Source organism: Bos javanicus, chromosome 22 (genome assembly GCF_032452875.1).
Source record: "Bos javanicus breed banteng chromosome 22, ARS-OSU_banteng_1.0, whole genome shotgun sequence".
Lineage (NCBI taxonomy): Eukaryota > Metazoa > Chordata > Mammalia > Artiodactyla > Bovidae > Bos > Bos javanicus.
This window is the reverse complement of record NC_083889.1, coordinates 53,024,926-53,050,797: the sequence shown is the minus strand read 5'-3', so window position 1 is coordinate 53,050,797 and position 25,872 is coordinate 53,024,926. Positions and strand designations below refer to the sequence as shown.

At 49.7% G+C, this 25,872-nt stretch overlaps 1 protein-coding gene across 1 annotated transcript in view; it reads right to left on the bottom strand.

Annotated features, from left to right (window-relative positions):
* LTF (lactotransferrin) overlaps positions 1-24,309 on the bottom strand; it is a 33,493-nt gene extending 9,184 nt beyond the window's left edge. Inside the window, exons 1-13 of the mRNA XM_061397016.1 lie at positions 24,110-24,309; positions 20,185-20,348; positions 17,099-17,207; positions 16,621-16,803; positions 15,857-16,004; positions 14,860-14,915; positions 9,334-9,512; positions 8,732-8,906; positions 7,991-8,145; positions 5,943-6,033; positions 3,661-3,708; positions 2,883-3,038; positions 837-978 (exon numbers count right to left, since the gene is read on the bottom strand). Coding sequence (XP_061253000.1) covers positions 837-978; positions 2,883-3,038; positions 3,661-3,708; positions 5,943-6,033; positions 7,991-8,145; positions 8,732-8,906; positions 9,334-9,512; positions 14,860-14,915; positions 15,857-16,004; positions 16,621-16,803; positions 17,099-17,207; positions 20,185-20,348; positions 24,110-24,152 — 1,649 coding nt within the window. The 5' untranslated portion in view covers positions 24,153-24,309. The remainder of the gene's footprint in view (positions 1-836; positions 979-2,882; positions 3,039-3,660; positions 3,709-5,942; positions 6,034-7,990; positions 8,146-8,731; positions 8,907-9,333; positions 9,513-14,859; positions 14,916-15,856; positions 16,005-16,620; positions 16,804-17,098; positions 17,208-20,184; positions 20,349-24,109) is intronic.
* Positions 24,310-25,872: the final 1,563 nt, after the last annotated feature.

The following is a 25,872-nucleotide window of genomic DNA, read 5'->3' as shown; positions in this document are numbered from 1 at the left end:
CCATGGACTGCAGCCCACCAGGCTCCTCCATCCATGGGATTTTCCAGGCAGGAGTACTGGAGTGGGGTGCCATTGCCTTGGAGAATAACTCTGCAACACTCTCTCTCTCTGCCATTTCTAAGGCCAAAATCAAAGAGAGCAGAAAAACGTGAGACATAACTACCTAGGCTGCGGGAGAAGGTGGCGCCTACGGGAAAGAGAATCTTCCCCATAAAACTGAGTTCCCGAAAGGACTTATACCTCAACCTCTCCCTCTCTGATTCTGAACATGCCACTGAGGTCCACTGAGATCAGCCTTGGTTCCAGGACACAGGAAGGGGTCCAGCAGAGCTGAGGTCAGACAGCCCCGGGGTCAGTCTGATGGTGGGTGTTGTGGGAGGAGCCCTCCCCAGCCCGCCCAGCAGCTGATCCCCAGGCTGCCCCCGACAGACCACATCGGGCCCCTTAGCAATGCGGTGCCAAAGACTTGCGGGCACAGCAGGGCGAAGGAGAGGGCGGGACGAACTGAGAGAGAAGCTCTGAAATGTAAACATCACCACGTGTGAAACAGAGAGTCGCTGTACCAGGCAGGGAACTCAACTTGGTGCTCAGCGATATACAGGGGTGTTCCAGGGGGCAGGGGGCAGCGAGGGAGGCCATGTGCGTATACTTCTGGTACTTACGGCTGATTTTCTATGGCAGAAGCCAACACAACATTGTTAAGCAGTCATCCTCCAATTCAAAATAAAGGAAATATATTTTACAAAGAGGAAAAAAAAAATGAAATGCGATGTGCCAAGATCCTGGAGGCTGAGGGCCAGGGCCCTGTCCTGATGAAGCCTGGCCACAGCACTCACCTGAAAGCCCCGTTATAGCCATAGTACTTCTCCTTAGTGTTGGGCACACACTTGTCCAGGCCCTGGTCATCGCCAGCACACAAGGCACAGAGTCTGGATTTCGGGTCAGCCCCAGGGGCACAGCTCTGACTAAAGAATTCATCTGCAGAGAAGAAACATGGGGAGCCAGCTCTTCCTACCTGTGTTAAGATTAAGTGGTCTCTGCCTAACAGGTGACAGATGTGGCTTGGTCTGACCAAGGCAGACAGAACACAGTCATTATAACACATAGTAACAAGTTACCACCAACCTGTGCACCAACAGGATTCAGCAAAACTTGAGACTATAGGCAACCTGACTGGGGCTGGAGAAGAGGGTCTATGACTGTACAAAGGGTTCCATCCTCGCAGCCTAGAGCAGGGGACTCAGCCTGATGAACTCCATGGCCATTGTATCAGAAGCTGCAAAATGTTCAGGTTGTGCTCTCCCCTTTTCCTCAGTAATAGGAACCCTGCTTTTTACCAGGGCACCTGGTACCCAGTAAAACAGAGATAAGTCTTATCAAACTGCAGCTAGTAAGCCATGTGGCCAGGCACTCACTCCTGAAATATGAGCGGGAGTATTGGGGGCCAGTGTCCTAACATCTTCAAAAGACATTTGGCACACATGTTCTGCCCCTTCTCCTTCCCTTCCTTCATTCTGTATGTGGAAAGCAGAAGTGCGGGCTGGACCGCCAGATGTGACATGAGCCGTGAGTGACCTTGAGCATGGAAGTCACATACGTGTCAAAACAGCCAGATATTTGAAAGCCGGGTCCCTGATACCATGTTGCTGTCCTGTCAGCTCTGGACAAGCCACCTTTGGGCTTCACTCACGTGAGAGAGAAATAAGCCTCTATTCACTTCTACTGGGGGTTCTCTGCCCTTGCAGCTGAACCGAATCTGGACCAACTCATCATGCGATTTAGCCCACATTAAGAGGTTAGTGGGGGCTTCTCTGGTGGTAAACAATCCACCTGCCAATGCAGGAGACTCAGGCCCGATCCCTGGGTCAGGAAGATTCCCTCAAGAAGGAAATGGCAACCCACTCCAATATTCTTGCCTAGAGAAATCCCATGGACAGAGGAGCCTGGCGGGCTACAGTTAATGGGGTCTCAGAGTTGGACACCACTTAGCGACTGAACAACAAGGAGTTAACATGGATTAAAACAGGTTAAAGAGAGAGGAAATAAAAGCGACAAGGAAGCCCTGCCCCAGTGAGCAAACAGCGCCCCTTATCTGACTTGCGCATTCCCTGCCACTGGAAAAGCCACACCATGTTCCAAGCTCAGGAGATGCTGGGAGTGTCCCTCTGTGGTCCTGGCAGCCTCCCCACAGCTTGGAGGCAGCTGTGGGGTCAGAAAGAGCCACACCAGCATGCACTCCTGGGGAGGAGCAGAGCCACATGAAAGCCTGCCAAGGCGGGATCGCAAAGACCCATTCAAAATGCAGCAGGGCCCCACCGGAGAAGAGGCCTGCCCAGGACGTGGCCACAACGAGAACAGAGCACACACCTCCCCATCACCAGGCCCGGGGCAGGTAGGGTGTGGCTCCTGTGTGAGGCATGAGCACGGTGTGCAGTGGGGAGGGCAGGAGCGGGGAGGCTGAGGCAGAAGTCTGGAGGTCTTACTGGGTTTCCTCTGTAAGTCAGTTCTGTGTAGTAGCAGAAGACACCTTTTATGAGGAAGGCAGGTGGCTTTTCCCAAACTAGGGAGCCAGCGCCTGGGAGGAATTTAGATCTGGAGCTCCAGGAGGTGGGAAAAAAAAAAAAGACTTCTGGACTTCTCAGTACCTGCATCCATTCTTAGCGTGCAGAGAGGCAGACGGACACTGCAGCTTTGTGCCTCCGTGTGGGGTGCACGGGGCGTGGGGCAGGTTGTATGAAGAAACTGAAGGAGGCAGCCACAGGGGACCGCTTACACCAAACGAGGCCTGTGGGCCGCAGCCAGCCTGCAAATCCCCGCCCCTCCCTGCCCTGACTTTCTCAGGGGACCCCAGCCTACCCCCACGACTGCCTCAGGACTCCTACCAAATGCGCAGGAGCCTGTCTGGTTGACAATCAGGCCCATGGGGATGTTCCAGCCTGCAGTCCTGTCCACGGCGGTGTGGCACGACTTCTTGTCTTTCAGAGAATTCCATGTGAGCCCCTCATTTGCTTTCTTGACAACTGCCACGGCAAGGTACCCTTGGACAAACGGAAGAGCAAGTCAGCCTCCCAGGGCCTGGTCCATGGACTCTATTGCACAGAGTGCAACCCAGGCCCACAAAGGTTAAGAAGCATCGCTAGGCAACGATCCCCCCAGATGACTGGTCAGTGTCAAATAGACCAACACAGCTTAAGCTTAAGTGGGGTGCAGCTCCCCTCCTGGTAGCTCAAGCCTGGTAGACTCTGCTGCTGGCAAGTGTCACTCTCTACCGAAGCCGAGGAGGCACCAGCTCTGGAGGGTGGTGGGCTGGCTGGTGAACAGGGCATGGGATTTAGCACAAGGGACCCTGGCTCCGGCCAGGATCTGCACAGTATTATCCATGGCTATGAGTGAGATCTAGGGCTCTGCTTCCTCATCCGTACGAGATGGGGATGGGCCACCCCTCCTCCCCGTGCTCAGGACACAGTGAGGAACTCTAAGATTTCTCTGCCATGTGTGAGGGTCTACGTGAATGTGAATCCCAGCACTCTCATCTCTGAATGACTGGCATCTGCAAAAGAACTCACAGCTTCTATGGCTGCATCTTTGTGAGTTTTTTTTTTTAAGTTCCCAACCTCTCCTCCTCCAGGGACAAGAATGTACCCTTGACCCTGAACTCACCTTCCGTTGGTCTCAGCACACAATCTAGGCTACTGTGTTTGGAGGATTCTGAAAGAATAAAGAGAAGCAAAATGTCATTAAACACTTCGTTTAGTGTGTTCATTTGTTTTCCAAAGGTACCCACATATTGAAAAACGCATATTGGCATGGCTTTGTATACGTTTGTTTTCAACATAAATAAATGGCATTGTAGAATAGACTTCAATGTGTTTCTTCCTTTTCTGGTTTTTGTTTTCAGTTCAACCCAACGCTGTGTTTTTAAGTTCTTTTTTTAAACTGACGTGTAGTTGATTGACAGTGTCGTGTCGATCTTTGCCATATGGCAAAGTGACTCAGTTAAACACATATACACATTTGTCTTTTTATATTTGCTTCCATTATGGTTTATCCAGGAAACCAGACACAGTTTCCTGTACCGTACAGCAGGGCCTTGCTGTTTATCCGTTCTAAAAGTAACAGTTTGCGTCTACCAAGCCCGAACTCCCAGTCCGTGCCTCTCCCTGCTCCCACCCGCCTTGGCTACCAGTGTGCTCAGCATGTCTGTGAGTCTCTTTCTGTTTGTAGATAGGTTCATTTATGCCATATTTTAGACGCCACATGGAAGAGACATCATACGACATTTGCCCCAATACTGTGACTTTAAGTTCGAAGCGCCTTACTGTCGTATGGAACTCACTGAGCTGAGTTGTGGCTCCTGAGTTCACTGCTTCCATTGTGGTCATTGACATCTTCACACGTGTCTGGGGATGTACCCAGGGGTGGAACTGCTGAAACGAACGTCTACACAGTTCAATCGACTATCTTTTTTTGTTTAAGCCACTTGGCAACTGCTTGGTGTTATTTGCAACCAAAGGATTCCTACCTAATCCCCACCGGTCGGAGGTGGGGGGCACCTGGCCTCCTCTGGTTCCCTGTGGAGAGGCGAAGGATAAAGTGGAATTGTTCACATCCTTGCAGCACTCTCCATCCATGCCTTTGGACGCCGGAATCGGCTTCTCCTTGGGAAGTCTCATCACCCCCACTTCATGTGATGGATAATTTGAATGTAGGTGTTGTTTTATTAGAAAAACATTTTGTAACTGGTTTATAACATTATGTAAGTTTTATGAGTACTATACCTATAGTGTGTGTGTGTGCTTTTTGTGACCCATGGACTATAGCCCCCGAGGCTCCTCTGTCCATGAAATTTCCCAGGCAAGAATACTGGAGTGGGTTGTCATTTCCTCCTTCAGGGGATCTTCCTAACCCAGGGATCGAGCCCATGTCTCTTGACTCTCTCGCATTGGCAGGCGTATTCTTTATCACTGCGCCACTGGGGAAGCCCCTTACCTGCAGTTGCTCACCACCAAAACTTTAGTTTCCATCCATCACCTACCCCCATTACCCATTTCCCTCTCCCCCACATCTCTTTCCCTGTTTTCTTATCCACCACTCTGTTCCCGGAATCTGTGTATTTGTTTTTGCTTGATTTGGTTTATTCACTTAGTTTTTAACTATCCCACATAGGAGTGACATCAGAAGGTATCTGTCTTTCTCCACCTGAGAAATCACAAACTTTTAAATCTCAGCAGTCCAGAATCAAATCCAAACAGACCATCCCAGCAGTTCCATGCAACAGAATTGCATGTATGTGTTCACCAAAAGACAAGGATCCAGATGTTCACAGCAACTCTATCCACGGCAGCCAACCATTGGAAATTACCCAAATGCTTCCCCACAGTAGAATAAATAAGTAACTGCAGCGGAGTCACAACAGAATACTGCAAAACGAGATATAATGCTGAGCAAAAGACTTTTTAAAAGGTACCTGCTGTGCAACTCCTTTTACATCAAGCTCAAAGACGGGCAGAGCCAATTTGTGCCATTTGACGTCAGGAGTCGTTACCCTTGCTGGGGTAAGAGGGCTGGTGGACGCAAGAGGACTTGTGGAACCTGCTGTATCTCGCTGTGGGCACTAGAGCTTGGAGATGCACCAGTGTGTGAAATGTTCTTGAGTTGTACATTTAGGTGCACTTTTCAGTATGTATATTATAACTTACTAAAATCTTTTCAAAAATCAAAAAGAGGAAATCAATCTGACAGAGGAGCATCTGTCAGTTCTCACCACACTAGGCCATATGGGTAACACAGCCACTTTCATCTATTCTTTCTCCTGATTCTCCTGTTTGAACCTATCTGTCCATTTTAATGTCTCCACATGACCCACCGAGTGGGGTTACTGCTCTCCACCCCGCCCTCGAAGCCCAGAGGGAATAAGCCAGGGGGTACTCTTCTCCACTTACTCCGGTTCTCTGCCAGGACAGGCACCAGGCCACACTTGCCCGCAGTGTAGATATATCCTCCATCCAAGTTCAGGGCATCTGCTTCCCCTTTCTGCCAAGACAAAGCATATCTTCAGCACCACGGTGAGGCTATTTCCCACCCTGCCTGTCTTTACAGCTCTAAGAGAACGGACGTCAGGTGCCCAGTGAAGCAGCAGGATTGATGTGAGCAGCCCGAGGCAACGCCACGTGCACCATTACTTCTGTACCGGCCGTGCACGCCTTTCACGCCGTCACTCCCACTGCAAAGACCGGGAACAGGCGGCCCGGTTGTGGCTGCTGTGGAGTCACTAAGACGTGAACGACCCTTTGCGACCCCATGGACTGTAGCCCACAGGCTCCTCTGTGTACGGGATCTCCAGGCAAGGATACTGGAGGGGGTTGCCATTTCCTCCTCCAAGGGGATCTTCTTGACCCAGGGATCGAACCCACGTCTCCTGCATTGGCAGGTGGATTCTTTACCCCCGGACTCGGAACAAAAACTCCTTCTGTACTTGGAGCACTGTTGGGATGTACTCCTGCACCAGCCTCCCTCACTGAGGAGACAGGTGGGAACGGTTGGTCTTGTCTGGTCTTCACTCATTAGCACTACACTCAAAGTATTCAGCAAGTGAACAGAACCAATTAAATTCGCTCACCATCAGAATGAGCAAGCCCTCACTCCAGCACTGGAATATGGATTCAGCAAGACTGTGAAACTCCCTCTTTGACTGAAAACTTTTTTACAACTGTATTGAAGGTAATTAGAGATGTGGATGAAGATTTCTATTCAAGGCTGCACAGCACAGGGTTATTGATAACATCAAAATAAGGGGACAAAGAAGAATAGGGTCATGACTAAATTGTACCACATCCATATACAAGATATTCTGAAATATTTTTTTTTTTTTGGCCCCACCATGCAGCACATGGGATCTTCCCCAAACAGTGATCAAACCAAGGCCCCCTACAGGCCTTCCTGCACTCTTCACTACTGCTACTGCTGCTAAGTCACTTCAGTCGTGTCCAACTCTGTGCGACCCCATAGACGGCAGCCCACCAGGCTCTGCTGTCCCTGGGATTCTCCAGGCAAGAATAGTGGAGTGGGTTTCCATTTCCTTCTCCAATGCAGGAAAGTGAAAAGTGAAAGTGAAGTCGCTCAGTCATGTCCGACTCTTAGCGACCCCATGGACTGCAGCCCACCAGGCTCCTCCATCCATGGAATTTTCCAGGCAAGAGTACTGGCTGCTAAGTCACTTCAGTCATGTTCGACTCTGTGCAACCCCATAGACGGCAGCCCACCAGGCTCCCCTGTCCCTGGGATTCTCCAGGCAAGAACAGTCACTGAAATAATTTTTTAAAGTGTTTTCAAAGCATATGTCACATGGGAAAATAGCCAAGATATACTGTTAAGTGAAAAGGACTCAAAACAACATAAGCGGAACAATCTACCACTGTTCTGAGGCTAAACTGAGATGAATTGATGAGTCCTAGGGTGAGGAATTAGTGAAACTCTTAACTATGTGCTAGGTGCTTTTCTGCTGGCTCAGATGGTAAACAATCTGTCTGCAATGTGAGACTCGGATTCAAGCCCTGGTTCGGGAAGATCCCCTGGAGAAGGGCATGGCAACCCACTCCGGTATTCTTGCCTGGAGAATTCCATGGGCAGAGGAGGGCTACAGTCCATGGGGCCACAAGGGGTCAGACATGACTGAGTGACTAACACGCACTCAACTGTGGTAGCCCCGTGTGAGGCTCCATTGCTGTTTGGTTTTACATCACATCTTTCTAAATTTTCCAGATTACCTGCATTCATTGTGAGTTGTTCTTAAGATCAGAAGAGTGGGAAGTCCACAGCAGACACTCTGGAGGACAGAAAGCTCTGTCTGTCCCCACTCTGGGCAGGCAGCATGAGCAGCCCCTGCCCCCCTGGGGGCGGAGCACCGCTGAGCCCCTGCTCCCCTCCAACCAGATGTGGTGACCTGTGCCCCCCACCCGCACAGCTTGCAGGCCGGCAGCAGGCCCCCTACCAGCACCAGGACGATGCAGTCGTCGGTGGTGGACGCCGTGGCACAGGTCACGTTCTGGCCGCTCTGCTGGCTCCACTGCTGGCACTTCTTCTGCTCCTCGGGTCCCACGGCACACCACACGACCCTGGTGTACCGCGCCTTCACCTCCTCTGCAGCTGCCCGGGGACACAGCGGTCAACAGGCTGTAACAACAGTGCAGCCTCCCCGTTCACCCCGAGTCCGCCTGAAGCCTCCAGCAGAGGAAGAGCCACAGCTGAGCTGGCCCAGGGTGGTATCGTGGCCAAGTTCAGGGCCCAGGGCTCTGGATTCATCCCAGAAGGGCCCTGGCTCTCTCGGGGTGTCTTCGTACCTCTCACTTCCCCAAAGGCAAACTGACTGCTCTACCAGGGCTGGGCAACCCGCCGCACACGGGGTCCTGCGGCAGTATTATCAGCAACTGCTCTACCAGGGCTGGGCATCCCGCCGCACACGGGGTCCTGCGCAGCGTTATCAGCAGGCGACGTGCTCCTTTGGAGACACCGGTCACCCGATTTGGTCCACAGAAGACGCTCACATTCGCGTCCCACCTACCATGGTGAAGACCTCCAGGGGCTGGAAAGTGACCAAGGGACGACTGCAGAGCAGGGCCAAGCTGCCCGTAGCGGGCGGGGGTGGAGGGTGGGGAGGTGCTCCCCGACGGCCTCAGCCAAGGCTCACCACCCACACCGGCCTGCCCTTAGGGCGGGCCTGGCCCTCACTCACTTTCCCTGAGGTTCTTCAAGGTGGTCAAGTAGCGGGAGCCCAGGTACAGCGCCGAATCTACCTTCGAGGGGATCCTCAAAAACCCAAGAGCAGAGTCTTTGAACAGCAGGTCCCTCTGGCCGGGTGGAGAGCCAAAGAGCTGGAAGCTCCGAGACTTGTTTTTTCCAAATTTCTCCTAATTAAGGGAAAGAGAATTATGATGTCAGTGGTAGACAGGAAACTGAAACACCAGGTTGAAACAGAGTATCTGCAACTCCGGGATGATTCTGAGAGCAGGAACCTGGGTTGACCTCCTCCTGTAGAGGATCTCATGGCCTCCCTGAGACATAGCTCAGTCATGGCTTTGTCTTTATGAAGTTGCTGGGGTCTGAGCACCTTAGAGTCTTGACAATATTGCATCACCCTCCACCTACTTCTGTTCCAGCTCGGGAGACACCGCCAGTGGGTCATGCTAGAGGAGGCGTCATTGTTTCAGCTGTATGGAGTACAGCCTAGACAGGCAGGCCACTGAATATTCCAGAGTGGCAGGAAGTTAGGGAAGGAAGGAAGGAAACCTCCCCACCACCAGACCCAAGCGGGTGGGGGTACTGAGGGTGGGGTACCTGCGCCTTGCTGAGAAGCTTCCAGATCAAGTCTTCCTTGCCATCCACACTTCGGGCCACGACAGCATGAGAAGGGACCTGGGCCAGGTGGCACTCCTTGAACGCATCCACTGGCGCCCGACTGTTGTTCAGGCAGAGAAGCTCATACTGGTCCCTGTCAGCCTTCTCTGGCAAGTTCTCTGGGGGAAGGGAGAGGTGGAGGAGAGGAGGGTCCAGATGAGCAGACCCCAGTCAGTAGCCATGAGCCATGGCCCTCCTCTCCCCATAGAATTTGAGCTGGAGGAGACATCTTATACAGTTGACAAAACTGGGGGTCAGAAGGGCAGTGGATTGCTCCAGAACATGCAGAAAAGTAAAGACAGTGCCCAGGAAGCCTTAAGGGCAAGCCCATGTTCCTCTAATTGGATCATACAGGCTCTGGGATTGTTGCACCTCTTGCCTGGCAAGCCAAGGAGGCTGAACAAGACCTGTCTGTTTGCATGACAACCCCACCTACAAAGGGACACAGGATGGAAACAACCCAGAGACTGCTGCCTTAACCCACATCTCTAGAAAGAATAAAAATGGTAAAAATTTTAAAGCAAAAAATACAGTTGAATCATTTCTCAACACTAGGGTGTATCCAAAAAAGGGGGAAAGACAGTATGAGTGAGTCCATCCCGATTCGGAACTGTTGATCTATATCACATGTAAATTGCATCAGAATACATTAAGTAATGGAAACCGACCCAAGCTGTTTTATGAGCTTAGTATAATTTGGATCTCAAAATCAGAGAAAGAAGTACAGGAGGGAATAATTACAGACCTATTTTACTTATGAACATAAAAATCTAAAATAATTAGCTAACTCAATATAACAGAACATGTTTAAACTAATAGGTCAGACTCTTACATTTATCAGTTTATTCCATTCGCAAAAGAATGACTGAATGCCAAAGAAGCTAAAGACATTCATGACAAGAATGGATTAAAGGAAAACAATGAGATCATCTTAATAGCTACAGAGAAAAGCACTTACATGTTCAACATTTATTTGTGCTTTTTTTTTTTCAGTTTTGGAAAACCAGTAATATAGAGAACTTGGCAAAGGTATTACACTTGATAAAGGCTAGTTATCAAAATATCTACAGCAAAATCATACTAAAAGAAGAAAATTTAAAGTCACTTCAAAATCAGGACCAAGGCAAAGATGTCAGTTGTCACATTGCCAACACAATACCAGACGACCTGTATTTCACAATTTACTAAAGAAGTGAGAGATATAAACACTGGAGGGAAAAAGACAAATTTTAATCATTGAAAAATGATGTAATCACCTACATAGAAAAGCCAGTGAAACCAAGAAAAAACTAATAGAACTAACAAGAAAGTCCAGCTAGGCAACACTACAAAAATCAAGTGTTACCCGCATTAGCAACAACAGAGCAGAAACTAATACAGAATATAATATACTATAATAGCAAGTAAAATCATTAAATAGCAGGTAATTGGCCTCATTGACTTCTCGGGTGGCTCAGTGGTAAAGAATGCGCCTGCCAATGCAGGAGATGCAGGAGACCTGGGTTCAATCCCTGAGTCAGGAAGATCCACAGGAGTAGGAAATGGCAACCCACTCCAGTATTCTTGTCTGGAGATCCCATAGACAGAGGAGCCCGGCGGCCTACAGTCTATAGGGTCACAAAGAGTCAGACACGACTGAGTGACTGCAATTAGTTTCATTAAACAATGCAGGAAAAAAAAAAAAATTCAGGAGGGAGCTCCCTGATGGTCTAGTAGTTAGGATTCAGTGCTTTCACTGTGGTGGCCTGGGTTCAATCCCTAGTTAGGTAACTGAGATCCCATGAGCCTTTCTGCACAGCCAAAGTAAGACAATAACAAACAATGCAGGAGACTAAGAGAAAAAGGTTAAGTTCTATAAATTCTATTAAAAAACCTAAAAAGAGATGGGATCAAAAGGGAGAGATTTATTATGATTTAGGGACTAGAAAATTTGACATAAATAAATCAGTTTTTCATGGATCAATTTAAATTCAATACAATTCTACTTAAAGTATGATGTTTTAAACAATCAAGAAAATAATTCGAAAATCTTACTTAGAAAATAAATAGCAAACTGTTTGGGGATGGTTCTTTTTCTTTCTCTCCCTCCCACTTCTACCTCCATAAGCTATTAAGAATCACTACAAACCAGAAGAATAAAAGCAGAAAAATACAAATAGACCAGTGATACAAAGGAACGTGGAGTCAAGTGGGCCTTAGGAGCATCACTGCGAGCAAAGCTAGTGGAGGTGATGGAATTCCAGTTGAGCTATTCCAAATCCTGAAAGATGATGCTGTGAAAGTGCTGCACTCAATATGCCAGCAAATTTGGAAAACTCAGCAGTGGCCACAGGACTGGAAAAGGTCAGTTTTCATTCCAATCCCAAAGAAAGGCAATGCCAAAGAATGCTTAAACTATTGCACAATTGCACTCATCTCACACGCTAGTAAAGTAATGTTCAAAATTCTCCAAGCCAGCCTTCAGCAATACGTGAACCATGAACTTCCCAAGCTGGTTTTAGAAAAGGCAGGGGAACCAGAGATCAAATTGTCAACATCCAATGGATCATCAAAAAGCAAGAGAATTCCAGAAAAACATCTATTTCTGCTTTATTGACTATGCCAAAGCCTTTGTGTGGATCACAATAAACTGGAAAATTCTGAAAGAGATGGGAATATCAGACCACTTGACCTGCCTCTTGAAAAATCTGTATGCAGGTCAGGAAGTAAGAGTTAGAACTGGACATGGAAAAACAGACTGATTCCAAATAGGAAAAGGAGTACGTCAAGGCTGTATATTGTCACCCTGTTTATTTAACTTATATTCAGAATACATCATGAGAAATGCTGGGCTGGAAGAGACACAAGCTGGAATCAAGATTGCTGGGAGAAATATCAATAACCTCAGATATGCAGATGACACCACCCTTATGGCAGAAAGTGAAGAGGAACTCAAAAGCCTCTTGATGAAAGTGAAAGTGGAGAGTGAAAAAGTTGGCTTAAAGCTCAACATTCAGAAAACGAAGATCATGGCATCTGGTCCCATCACTTCATGGGAAATAGATGGGGAAACAGTGGAAACAGTGTCAGACTTTATTTTTCTGGGCTCCAAAATCACTGCAGATGGTGATTGCAGCCATGAAATTAAAAGACGCTTACTCCTTGGAAGGAAAGTTATGACCAACCTAGATAGCATAATAAAAAGCAGAGACGTTATTTTGCCAACAAAGGTCCATCTAGTCAAGGCTACGGTTTTTCCAGTGGTCATGTATGGATGTGAGAGTTGGACTGTTAAGAAAGCTGAGCGCCAAAGAATTGATGCTTTTGAACTGCAGTGTTAGAGAAGACTCGTGAGAGTCCCTTGGACCACAAGAAGATCCAACCAGTCCATCCTAAAGGAGATTAGTCCTGGGTGTTCATTGGAAGGACTGATGCTGAAGCTGAAACTCCAATACTTTGGCCACTTCATGCGAAGAGTTGACTCATTGGAAAAGACCCTGATACTGGGAGGGATTAGGGGCAGGAGGAGAAGGGGACAACAGAGGATGAGATGGCTGGATCGCGTCGCCAACTCAATGGACATGAGTTTGGGCAGGGAGGCCTGGCATGCTGTGGTTCATGGGGTCGCAAAGAGTCGGACACGACTGAGCGACTGAACTGAACTGAACTGAGTGATACAAAATAGCTCAGAATCCATGATTATAAACAAGTTTTATGTATAAACGGCTCCACACAGCAGTAGGAAAAAGGTAGAATTTTGTACAGTCAGTATTGTAAGGAAAATGGTCTCACTATAAAGGGAGAGAATGCTGAAGTGGAATCCCTACCTAATTTCCTAGGTAGGGTACATATGAACAGACAAGGATGTGTTAGGGAGGGGAGTCTATAAATTGTATTGTAGAAAATCTTTATGATTTGGATGGAAAATAACATCATGGATGAGTGATCAACTAATAGCTCTGCTAGTAATTGATTTATTTTTCTTCAATAAAGTTGCATAAACCAATGAGTTAGCTACCTGGATTAATCAGTATGGGAAACAATCTTTTGTAAACGCAAAGTTGTTTTTTGTATATATTGTTGGGATTTGCCTCATTGTTTGATATCAAAGATGATGTAAAGTTCAAGAGAGTGAATATTTTGCCATGTTCAGTTAAAAGTGCGCAGTCTGTTACAGGTTGACACATCGGTTGACCTGATATATGCAGAATTAATAAGCTATTCAGATAGCGTAGCTTTAGTATGCTGCATATGATACTGGCAGCCTGGGAGTTCATAGATGGACTTGGGACCCAGCAGATTTGAAACATGTATATGGAGTTTAAGAAATTTATTTTCCAGGTGCAACCCCCATCTAACTAAATTTTTTCTTCACCTTGTTTGCTTGACAGCTGAAAAGACCATAACATGGGAGTAATAATGGGTCAAAATTTACAAAATAAAGTACTGTTTTGGTGTGGGAGTTGTCATGAGGCTATGTTGAAGTGACTTTATGTGGGATATTGAGTTTTTTTAATGGATTGAATATCCATTAAAATGGATTTGTTCAGCCATTTACATTAATGAGCATTTAAATGCAACAGATACCATTTCAGGTGACTTAACATGAATGAATAAAAGTCAATGCTATTGGATTAAAAAATAAATAAATAAAAGACCCCAAAACATATGCCAGCAGGGCAAAAGTGACCAATTTGACTTTATCAATATCAAGGACTTCTGTTCAAGAAACCTGTTACTGACAGATTTTTTTTTTTTTTTTTACTGAGAAGAGATTTTCCTAAAGTCTAGAACCAACCATGGCGGGTTACCTAGAGAGGAGGAATGCCTCAGCTTGAATCAAAATCATGAAGAAACAGGCATGAAAATCAATAGAAAGATAGTCAAAGGTGAAAAAGGAAGAAAGGGAAGCCCAAACTACCAGCAAATATACTGAGATGATCAAACTCACCAGATGCCAGAGAAATGCAAGATAAACCAACACTGACGTATCTACCGCTTTACGACCGTGGATAATAAATGTGTTGTGTGCTCTCCACAGAGCACGTCTCAGTGTTAGAACCACTGAACCAGACAAGTACAGCACAACAACACGTAAATCTCTAAAACAGAATGCTGAGCGGGAAACCTTGATCACGTCATCATCAATAACGATCAATAAAACTTCTGTGAGCTTAGAATCCAGAAACACAGATCAGCCCCATACACTTTGCAAGACTACATCTGTCTCGGAGGACATGTGTCAGATACCTTGACATGGGCGTCTTTGATGCAGAAGAGAAAGATAGCGGGCACGGGAGTTTCAAAGAAAACTGATTGCTTAAAATATAAAGTCACATAAAAATAAGAGCTATGCTCTACAGAGAGCTTTGATAATCGTGTGCCAGGAAGTGAGGAGTCAAATTAGCTCACTACTTGGATTTACAATGAAATGAAAGGAAAGCAAAACAAAGGAGGCAGTACCCGTGGCTTCTCTCCTCCCCTTACCAAACACTGTCGTCTCTTTAACAAAAGCCACGTCTCCAGCCCCGTCCTGCAGACACCTGTGGGATGAGAAAGCACCAGAAGGGTCAGCACAGAGCAGCCAGCCCGGCTTGTTCCTCGAGCCTGCCTGTGGAAAGGGGCCCTGGGGCTTGTCTTCTGTGGGCTCCTGACCTGCAGAGGACAGGTCTCTGAGGCTCTGGGGCCCCCACTGGGAAGGCATCAGAAGCCACCTGCAGATGGATTCTGAGGAAGAAAGAACCAGAGGATGCTGGCTAGAGACCCCCCACTTTCCCCTTTAAGGGTTGATTGAGAGGGCAAAACTTTGTCTTTCTCTGTAAAAGTTTCCAAGCCTCTGCACCAGAGGGTAAAAGCAGTACATGCGGCCACGTGGTTTTTTCCCCTCCCAGGGCTAAGTGGTAAACGTGCCCTGAGCAGCAGAGAATCGGGGAGGCCTCCCCCCCACACACAAAATGCCTGAGTCCGAGAGGCAGATGGGGTAAAAGGAGAAACATCAGCTTCAGTGCGAGGCTGGGGCGAAGGAGAGAGCTCCCCAGTGAGGCAGAGATCACTACCTCCCAGGGAGAGGGACCAGGCTGTCCGGCTGCCTGGCCAGGGGTCTGGGGCCGGTCTGCTCATGACAAGACTCCTTCAGTCCCTCGGTAGTTAGGGAGGGGACACCTGTCAGCAGGAGGAGCCCAGGACCGCAGAGGGACAAAGCCAGATTCAGGGATCTCTGGGGAGACATGAGGGGACGCTGACGAGGTAACTGTTTGCTGGGCTGGTGCAGAGGTGAGGGGGCCCTGCGGGGGGCTAGGGGACTGGAGGAGATCGTGCACTGGACAGAGCCCACACCTTTTTCAGACTCAGTTTCTCTGCACAGGAGAACTGGACCTCCTCCATGGTCCCCACTAGCTCACTGAGCCCTATTTGGGCCCAGAGAAAGGGCCTCCTAGCCCAAGGACACGTGGGCCGCTGGGGAGAAGAGGACAGTCTCACTTACTTGAAGGCACCAGAATAACCGAAGTATGGTTCCCGGGAGGAGCAGGCACACTGGTTCTCCCCCTCCCCCTTGCACAGTTGACACAGGTTGGGGTATGCTTGTCTATCAATGCAGGGAACACAGCTGGCAGAGAAGAATTTAGCCACAGCTGTTGAACAGAGAGAAATAAACCAGGGTGTGAGCTCACCAGACCACAGCCAGTGGCACCCCCAGTGTTCCCTCCCCTCCACCCCCACCTGATAGCCTTTGCAAAGCCAGGAGCTCAGAAGATGTACAGTGGCTGAAACTAGACTCAGCTACCTGGAGAAGGCAACGGCACCCCACTCCAGTACTCTTGCCTGGAAAATCCCATGAATGGAGGAGCCTGGTAGGCTGCAGTCCATGGGGTGGCTAAGAGTCGGATGTGACTGAGCGACTTCACTTTCACTTTTCACTTTCATGCATTGGAGAAGGAAATGGCAACCCACTCCAGCGTTCTTGCCTGGAGAATCCCAGGGACAGAGGAGCCTGGTAGGAAGCCATCTATGGGGTCGCACAGAATCGGACATGACTGAAGCGACTTAGCAGCAGCAGCAGACTCAGCTACCAACTCCCAGGGCTGCTGATACAGAAGACCCCATCCCCACAGGCTTCACAGTAGTTAACCTGACCCCTGCCTTGGATTCACCCCACATGCTCACCTGGGACACCCCGAAGTGGCTTGTGAAAGTGACACCGGAGTAGAGACCCCAGCCTGGGATCACCAGAACCCCGATGTGTCTTACCTCCCTGGAGGGGCTCGAGTGACTCTGTCCAGTTCAAGTACGGGCGAAGGATTCCCATAGGGATGACCCACCCAGCGGACCTGCCAAGGCCCGTATGGCAGGACTTCCGGCCTTGCAGCTGGTCCAGCTGAAAGTTGCTGCCCTTCTTCACGACGGCCACAGCATAATAGTGGGTTTGGGGAGCTGCGGAAAAGGCAGAGACAATAGAGAGCTCTTAGCCTGAACCAGAGAGAGAGAGAAACAGCCCTCCCTGAATGAGCCCCTAGTGGGAGGGGAATTCCATCTGGTCACTGCAGCCCAGCGCCTCCTCTGCTTCCCCAGTGGGTTGGTGACTGGCCCAAAGAGCCCAGGGACATCATTCCCTGGACATGTGACACTGTCTGAGACCTCAGCTCTGTGCCTTGTCCACTCTGACCCCACAGAGCCCAGGGCCCAGGTCCAGGCCACCTCAACTTCTGGGTCCCCAGGGAGAACTCACACTCTTTCGTCCCATAGATCTCTGCTGCTACTGGCCGCAGTTTGTAGGGGTCCCGGCCCGCCTCAAACACCATGCCACCATCCAGGGTCACAGCATCTGCCTTTTTCTCCTGAAAACACAGGCCAGACCAGCTTCAGGAGAAAACCTACCCTAAGCCAGGCAAGTGAACCTCAGGATGTCAGAAGGCTCCATGGCTGGAAGGATCTTCCAGAGGGTCAGCTTCCAGTCACGTCCCACTCAGTTGCCATGAGAGGTGGTATGAGCCCAGAGCCCCTCTGGGTAATGAGCTCCAGCCCCTTTGCTGTAACTCCTGAGGTCACCAGGTGGCCACTTTTTCACAAGACATGCCTCAGATCACTCCGCGATGGCATCCTTTACCGTCTTTTAGATTATAAATTTGGGGGATGGACATGGACACACTACTGTATCTTAAGCAGATAACCAACAAGGACCTACTCTGCAGCACAGGGAAGTCTGCCCAATGTTATACAGCAGCCTGGGTGGCAGCATTTTGGGGGAGAGTGGACACCTGTATATGTATGGCTGAGTCCCTTTGCTGTTCCCCAGAAACTACCTCAACATTGTCAATCATCTATATTCCAATACAAAATTAAAAGTTCAGTAAAAACAAAAAGTTCCAGATGCTTCCCCCCTGTTTTTCCTCTATATTTAAGTTATTGTTTTTATTGAATACAAATTTCAACCATTAATATATCTTAAAGTTATCATCATCATAAACCATGTTCATCCTCTTTGGCATATTACTTCACCTATGCTTACTTATTTCTCATATTTGCAGCCTGGTAGAAATAATATTTTCCGAACTGCTTTATTCATCTAAAACTGCCTACATTTTCTCCTGTAGCAGCTTTATTGATTGTATTGACTTCATGATATTTTATCATAATGTGGCTCTTTCATAATTTATTAAGCTAAATTTGAAACATTCCCTCCAATGTTCACCACTTGGGCTCCTTCTAACTTCTTGCTGTTAAAATTACACTTGCATGGACAGCTTTGTCCTCTTAGATTTTTTCCCTTCTGATGACCTGGTGCCTTGGGATCGGCATCTGAGGGCAGGATCATCCGGACAATGGGCATTTTGTCTTCAAGGCCTTGGCTATCATTGCCATCCTGCTTTCCAGGCCATTCCTTTCCAATTTGAAATGCCACCTACCGTGAGGACCAGTCTCACTATAGAACCACCAGTGTGAGAGGCTTTCATTTTATTAAGTGCTATCACTTAGAAAATTCAAGGGCTAACAAATTGCTTAGATTTGTATGTCTCTTGATTATTACGGGGAACATTTCATAGTATTTTTATTAATACTACCTCCATCTCCCCATATTGTTTTTCTTATGTGATCTTACATTTCTTATCAGTTGAATTAGTTCTTTATAGAATACTGTCACTTGTCAGAGCTGGTTCGTATTCACTCCAGTGCTTTCTAAATTTTTTTAATTGGAAGATAATTGCTTTACAATGCTGTCAAATGTTTTGCTTAAGTGTTTTTAATGGCTATAAATTAAAATTTTTAATCATTCATTTTACTTCATCATTTAGTTCATTGCTTTTTTAAAAGCTAAGAGACTTCTCTTCCCTCCACAGTTCTGCTAATGAATCTACCTCTCTAGTTTTCAATAATACACATTTTTAAGCATTTAGTCTATCTCTATTTTGGTGTATGGTATGTAGTTGTTGTTGTATAGTCGCTCAGTTGTGTCCAACTCTTTCCGACCCCATCGACTGGAGCCCACCAGGCTCCTCTGCCCGTGGGATTTCCCAGGCAAGAATATTTGAGTATTTCCTTCTCCAGGGGATCTTCCTGACCCAGCAATTGAATCCACATCTTCTGCATTGGTAGATGGATTCCTTACCACAGAATCACCAGGGAAGTCTGTGGTATGTAGTACTGATTTCAAAGGGAGCTCTTATTAAAAAGGCAGATTTTGATGTCTTATTCACAGATATGGAACAAGTTCGAATAGGGCCTACGAATCTGCATTTTAAGCCATCAGGAAATGCTGGTGGTAAAATAACAGTCTAAAACATTATTCAAACTAGATTTTTCCCTTAAGTACTGTTCCAATATGGAGAAGGAAATGGCAACCCACTCCAGTGTTCTTGCCTGGAGAATCCAAGGGACGGGGAGCCTGGTGGGCTGCTGTCTATGCGGTCACACAGAGTCGGACACTACTGAAGCGACTTGGCGGCAGCAGCAGCAACTGTTCCAATAACCCTAGATATTAATGGGAACTTTACACACATTACCTACTTTGTGCTAAAATCACATACACATTACCATGCCACACGGCAGACACACAACATACTTGTCAAACAAATAAATAAAAATGATGGCAATAGATTTTACATCTGAAAAAAACAAAAGGAATCTGAAGTTATCCACAAGTCATGACTGCCTTTCCTTTCTCTCTCTGCTAACGTCTTAGACAAGTGTCTTTCCAGTGTGGCCTGGCAGGCCGTGCCCCAGCGTGTAATGTGCTGACTATGATGGGCTGGGCTGTTTCCTCTGCAAGTTCAGAGGTAATCTCTCTGGAGACTTTCTTTTAGAGTCACCTTGACTTTTGCCAGTGTTACATATTCACCCAATACAACTGCTCCTGTGACATCGTTGTGTGGTGGTGGTGGGTTAGTCACTCAGTCGTGCCCGACTCTTTGCAACAACATGGACTGTAGCCCACCAGGCTCCTCTGTCCATGGGATTCTCCAGGCAAGAATTCTGGAGTGCGTTGCCATTTCCTTCTCCAGGGGATCTTCCCAACCCAGGGATCGAACCCAGGTGTCCTGCATTGCAGGTGGATTCTTTACCGTCTGAGCCACCATCGTTGCACTGTCATTATTCTCAATTTGTGTGGTGATGCCAGTTTCCCTACAGATGGTTTTCAAATGTTAGAATGGCAATGTCTGCTTCCAAAATAGCGCTGTGTCCTAGGAGAGAGGACAGCTCCCAACTTACAGGCGCTCGGGAAGAAGAGCAGAGGGGGGCAGGGCGAGCACATTTTCCATGGCACTTGGATCCCTTCCCTTTCAGTCTGGTCCCACCCAGCCTACGGCCTGGACTCACCGCGATGGCCCGGATACATTCCAAGACAAAGGCCCTCCTCACACAGGTGATAGAGGGAGCACCCAGCCTCTTCATCCTCCACTGCCATCGGCGGCATTTGAACCACTCGGGTTGGGAGATGGTACACCACCGAACGTTTTTCCTCGGGGCAGCCAGACACAGTCCTGGGAGAAAGAGGCCAAAGAGTGAGGGCTCTATCACTGTCTGTAGAAGAGACGGCCTTGCCCTCTCAAGCAGGGGCCCTCCCCTTCCCTCTCCATTCTGTGGCTGAGTCAGGCCACTCTCCTCCAATGGAGGTGTTTCGCTAGCCTAATGACCACTCCATGCTGGCCGGAGGGCTGTTTGAGGACATGATCAGAGCCTCTGGAATCGTTTCCCTCCTCTGACTGACATACTTCCTACCCCCAACAAAAAGCCAGCGATGCTCCCTTGCATCAGCTAAGGGAGTTCTTCCACCTGCTTTGATCCCCTGGAACCTAGGAGGTAGGCAGGGAGAAAGTATTGCGTCTGTCTTTCTGGTGCGGAAGCTGACTCTCGAGGGTGGCTGAGTGACAGTCTGCTCAGCAGTGGCAACGTCCAGCCTGGAATCCAGGTCCCTCTAGGTTGTTGAGGCTTCAGACATCTCCCCAGAGGATGCCAAGGGAATGAAGGAAAACACACCCCACCCCTTGTCGGGAGCTGAGCTGCCGTAGGCGTGTACCAAATGGGTCAGTGTGCCTGAGTTACACCATTCACCACTGCACCGAAAAGAGGACTCTCAAGGAGGGATGGAAATGTTCTTAAACTGATTTACCACGATGGTTGTACCACTTGGTAAAGTTACTAAAAACCGCTGAATTGTGTACTTTGATGAGGTGAATTTTATGATAAGTAAAATATACATCAGTAAAACTGCTACCAAAAAAAAAAAAAAAGCCTCTTGGTTGCAAAAGCCACTCCCCTTTTGGATGTGATTTGGTGGGGAAGGAGGCTGCATTCAGCTCTCTGCCACCGTCCCAGGGAAATTTCTAGGGGTGTAATCTACCCTAGGAAGCCTTCCTGGATCTGTCCTGAAGTGAGAATCAGCACTATCCAATTTAGCCACTGGGATATAGCAGGGTTTCCTGGATGCCCTCTGTATACACGGCACTGGGTGATATGCAGAGGAGCGTGCAAGCAGATGGCAGCAGCCGTCTCATCGGGAGAGGCAAAAAGCCCCCAGGGATGCAACCAAGTATGATGAATGCCCTAGAAGAGAACAAGTGCCAAGCCAGGTGTGATGTCCCCATGACCTGAGCCAGTAATTGGGGCGGGGAGGCAATCCAAGAAGTGGGTGCAATGGGCCACGTGCACAGAGAGGTTGCAAGGCCAATCTGTGCCAGGTCTTTCCTCAGCCCTTCATGTGTTCTGTTCCCCCTCAATCCACCCAATCCCTTTTCATTGAGTTTTGCTGATATCCACATTTCCTAGGTGAGAAAACTGTGGCTTTAACTTATGGCTTGCCCAAGGCTTCACAACTAATAAGTCTGGATCCAGGATTTGAACCTAGGCAGTCAGACACCAAGCGCCCTGCCTATGTAAGCTGACTGGTTAGAGACGGGGTGCCATGGAGATGGTAAAGGGTTTGGGGGCAGGTCATGGAAAGCCTCCCGTGCTGGTCCTAGAAGGTCTCGTTCAGAAGCCGTGGAGCGGCGACTCACAGGAAGGCAGGGACAGGTGGGCTGAAACCTGGAAACCAGGCAGAAAAGCATCAAGGAGGGAGAACACAGCAGAAATCGGGAGTTGGGGGGGGGGTCACAAGATGGAGGTAAAGGGAGAGAGCAAAACGAAGACTGTGTGTCAAGCTGGAGGGAAGGCATGAGCAGGGGCAGGAATAGGGAACCAGGGGACAAGCTTGTGTGCTCCCTTGGGAGGGGTGACCCAGGGAACTAAAGCACCACTGAGAGGTTTTCTGAGACGCACCGCCCCCAGCCCCCCAAACACCAGCGCTGGGTGCAGAACGCAGCGCTGTGTTCCTCCCCTCCACAGCTCCCAGCAGCCAGCTCTGAAGCTGTGTGTCTCTTTCACAAAACGCTCCCCGAGGCAGATCTAGGTCTGGCCCTGTATCCCCAGCCCTGCCCCTGATCTGTCTCAGTCACTCACATGCTGCCCACTTGAGTCTGGATGGCACCCTCCTGAAAGGACATGTGCTCAGATTCCTTCTGTGTGGACACACAGTGCCCGTCTCTCAAAGGCAGGGGCTGGGGTGGAGTTACTCTTCTCGGCCCACCCAGCCTCTTCCTGCCACGACACCCATGGGGAGCAGGGCAGGAACCCCCTAGGCCAGTGGCCAGTCCTTCCACTGAGTAGGACAAGGGATTCAGTGATACTTTGGGACGTTGGCCACCATCCCATGGACAGCAGGATTTAAACTGCAGACCTCAGTGGGGGTCAAGACAACCAAAGATTCAAGTGAGAATGGAACCCAGTGATGCAACTCTGAGCCAGATCCCAGACCACAGCCCATGACCACTTCTAAGAAAGCAAGGCTTCCTGCCCCTCCGGCCTCTCCTAGGTGGCCCCGACCCTGTGCTATGGGCCCAGCAGGCCACGGGTCAGGGAGCAGAAGGAAGGGTAGTCGTGAGCTGGTGGTCCTGGCCAGGTCCAGTCCTGCCTTAGAGAAGAGAGAAATAATCCACAGCCCTGGGGAGGATGAGATGGTTGGATGGCATCACCGACTCCATGGACATGAGTTTGGGCCAACTCCGGGAGATACCAAAGGACAGGGGATGCCTGGCATGCTGCAGTCCATGGGATTGCAGAGAGTTAGACATGACTGAGTGACTGAACAGCAACATGGGAGGGAAACTGGAGAAGAGGACCAGAAAAGAGGGACAGGTTAGGGAGCAAAAGCTCACGGTTATCCTCCAAACACCTCTTTTCATCCAGGAAGCTCCCAGCCCGGAGTAGATGCCGGAGGACAGAAGGAGGCTGCACTGAGCTGCTGGCGGGACAGGCTGCAGAGGGTGACACCTGGGCTTTCACTTGAGCCCTGCACACACCCCGTCTCACCGCTGACACTCTCCAGCCCTTGAGGCCACTGTCCTGGACCTTCCCCTCCGCTGCTGGAAGCCCGGCCCTCACATTTACATCACTAATGTCCAGCACAGGTGAGTGTTCTGAGCACTCCAGGAATCATTTCAGACACTTGAGGGGGTGGGGGGTGCGGTCAGAAGGAACCGTGGTTTAGTTCCTTCTGCTTAGTCCCCTTCTAGTCCAGGCACATTAAAAACCAGGCACCAGGCACTCCTCTCGCACCCTCTGACAGAAGGGGCCCAGCAGCAGGGTCTGTGCCCCCTACCCCTGCCCCTTTGCAGTGGGAGGGCTTGTGTGCGCCTCTGTCTACCAGGGCAGGCGGCCCTGCGGCCTCCTCACAGCCCTGTGGAAAAAGGGTTGAGCCATTTTTCAGTGAAGCTGAGGTTCAGAAATACTGTCTCTTGCCCAAGTTACACAGTTCTTACAGGAGCTGGAACCCCATCTGCAGTCTCCTGAGTGTCTTGGGCAAGTCACTAGCCCTCTCGGAATCTCATTACCACCCAGCCTCCCTCTGTATACTCCTGTCACCAGTGCTATGGGTAGGACAGAAGCGACAGGGACCGGGAAAGACCCTTGGGGAGCTCGGCAGCTCTGGGCACCGGACCCCGCCGGCTTCTCGGAACCCAGCTCCGGGCTCCTCCCCAGGCGAGTGGGCGGGATCCGCTCCGCTCCGCTCCCGGCGCCTCCTCTGCGGCAGGTGCCCGTGTCAAACTGCCTGCTGCGGGGACAAGGAGGCCCACACGGCGGGGAGCGAGGACCCAGACGCCTACACTGAGGGGTGAGGGGACTGGATGCTCCCACAGCGGGGCGTGGGGACCGGGACATCTACCTGGAGGGGCATGCTCCCGCCCCCACTCATACCTGCACTCACCAAGGGCTCCAAGGGACAGCAGGGCGGGGACGAAGAGCTTCATGGCTGGGGTCCTGGGGCGACTCCGGAACGAAGGCTCTGCCACCTGCGCTCGTTCTGCGTCCCTTTATCCAGTGCTCGGTGACCTCACGAGGTTTGCCCCGCCCTGTGGTCCTATAAGCGCCCCAGCCTCCCTCCTCCCCTCTCCCGAGGTCTGCTAGTTCCTAGAGGGGGAAAACCGGGGGGAAGGGGGAAGAGTGGGGGTGGAGACCGAGGGAGCGAGAAAGGTGCCCGGGCGGGGCTTGGCGCTCGGGGAGAGGATACCCAACCCACACCCACCTCTCAAGTTCCCCAGCGCTGCCTAGTTGGGGGATACTCTTTCTTTCCCACTTGTCCGCAGCCCTTCGGGAGTGGCAGTCCCTGGGTTTTGTCCCCGCTCCGGTCTCAGTGCCTCCTAGAGAGCGGGATCCAGAGCAGGGGTCCTAGGGTGAATCTTTGCGGATCACCTTGACTATAGAGAAGGTATCTAAAGTGCTTGGGAACCAGTTAAGACAGACGGAGACCCTTGCATCTGCACGCAGCAGCCAGCCTGGAGTTTTGAAAGAGGGCCCGCTGCCTGGCCCGGGGTCCACGGCAGCCTGGTCCAGCTGGCAGAGGCTGCCCAGAGTCTGACCCAGACTGCCCCTGGGGTCCTCCTGAGACCGCAATACAGCTCCCAGAAAACAGAACCAGAGGCCTAAGTGCCCAAAGGCTGCCTCCTGGTCCCTCATTTGCCAATGAAAAGGATACCCTACCCCTTGTGTTGTTTTGTGGCAATATGAGGTGGGAGACAGGAACCTCATTTTGATAAATGTCCTATTTTGTCCTCAGTACACAGGCTGACCCTGTTTCAGGAGGCTGGTTTTCAGTTCTAAAGCTAGAACTCTGCTCTGCATCCTTGGAGTACACTCCCTTGAAACACAACGACTCCCACGCAGGGGTCTCCAGTGCAGCCCTGCTTATCCTTCACTGATTGCAAGCAAACTAAGTGTCCACCAAGAGGTGGGGGAGGACTTCCCTGGCGCTTCCACTGCAGCATGTGCAAGTTCAAACCCACTTGGGGGAACTAAGATCTCATATGCTGTGAGGTGTGGCCAAAAAGTTTAAAAAAAAAGGGGAGGTGTCACATAGAGCATGATGCTCTGGAACATACTGGGGGGCCCAGAGAGAAAGGGCCACCATGCAAGTACTGATGAGCACTTAGCTCCAGGAGATACTAAGTGAAGAAGTCAGGTACTAACAGTGAGAGAAATTCCCTCTGTGGGTTAGTCTAGACAGTATGTTATTCTGAAATCTGTCTGTCCTGAAAAGCTGGCCTTGATTCTTCGCTTAGACTACTGAGTACACAAAGGGTTTCCAGGAGCAGAGGGGCAACACCTCAGGAGGCGGCCCTGTTGGGGGTGGATATGCAGTGGGCGGCACTTGGCACCATGGCGAAGAAGAGCCAGCCCAAGTCTCGGAGGCCCTGGAGGAGGCTGTGGGGCCCCTCTACCCTGGGCGTGGATCCTGCCAAGGCACATGAGTGGAGTCTGACTAGGGATCCTGCTTGCTGGGCACAGGAGTGGGATCCAAGGTTCAGTGGGAGAATCACCAGTCAGCTTTTGGGGTGACGGATCCAGGGTCTCTCATGGTTTGGAAACACAGTGTTGCACCATTAAAAGTTGCTTTCATCAATAACTGCAATAAGCCATTACAAAAATAATGAAGTAACACAAAATTGACTAATTCTCAGGAGTGCTGAAGCA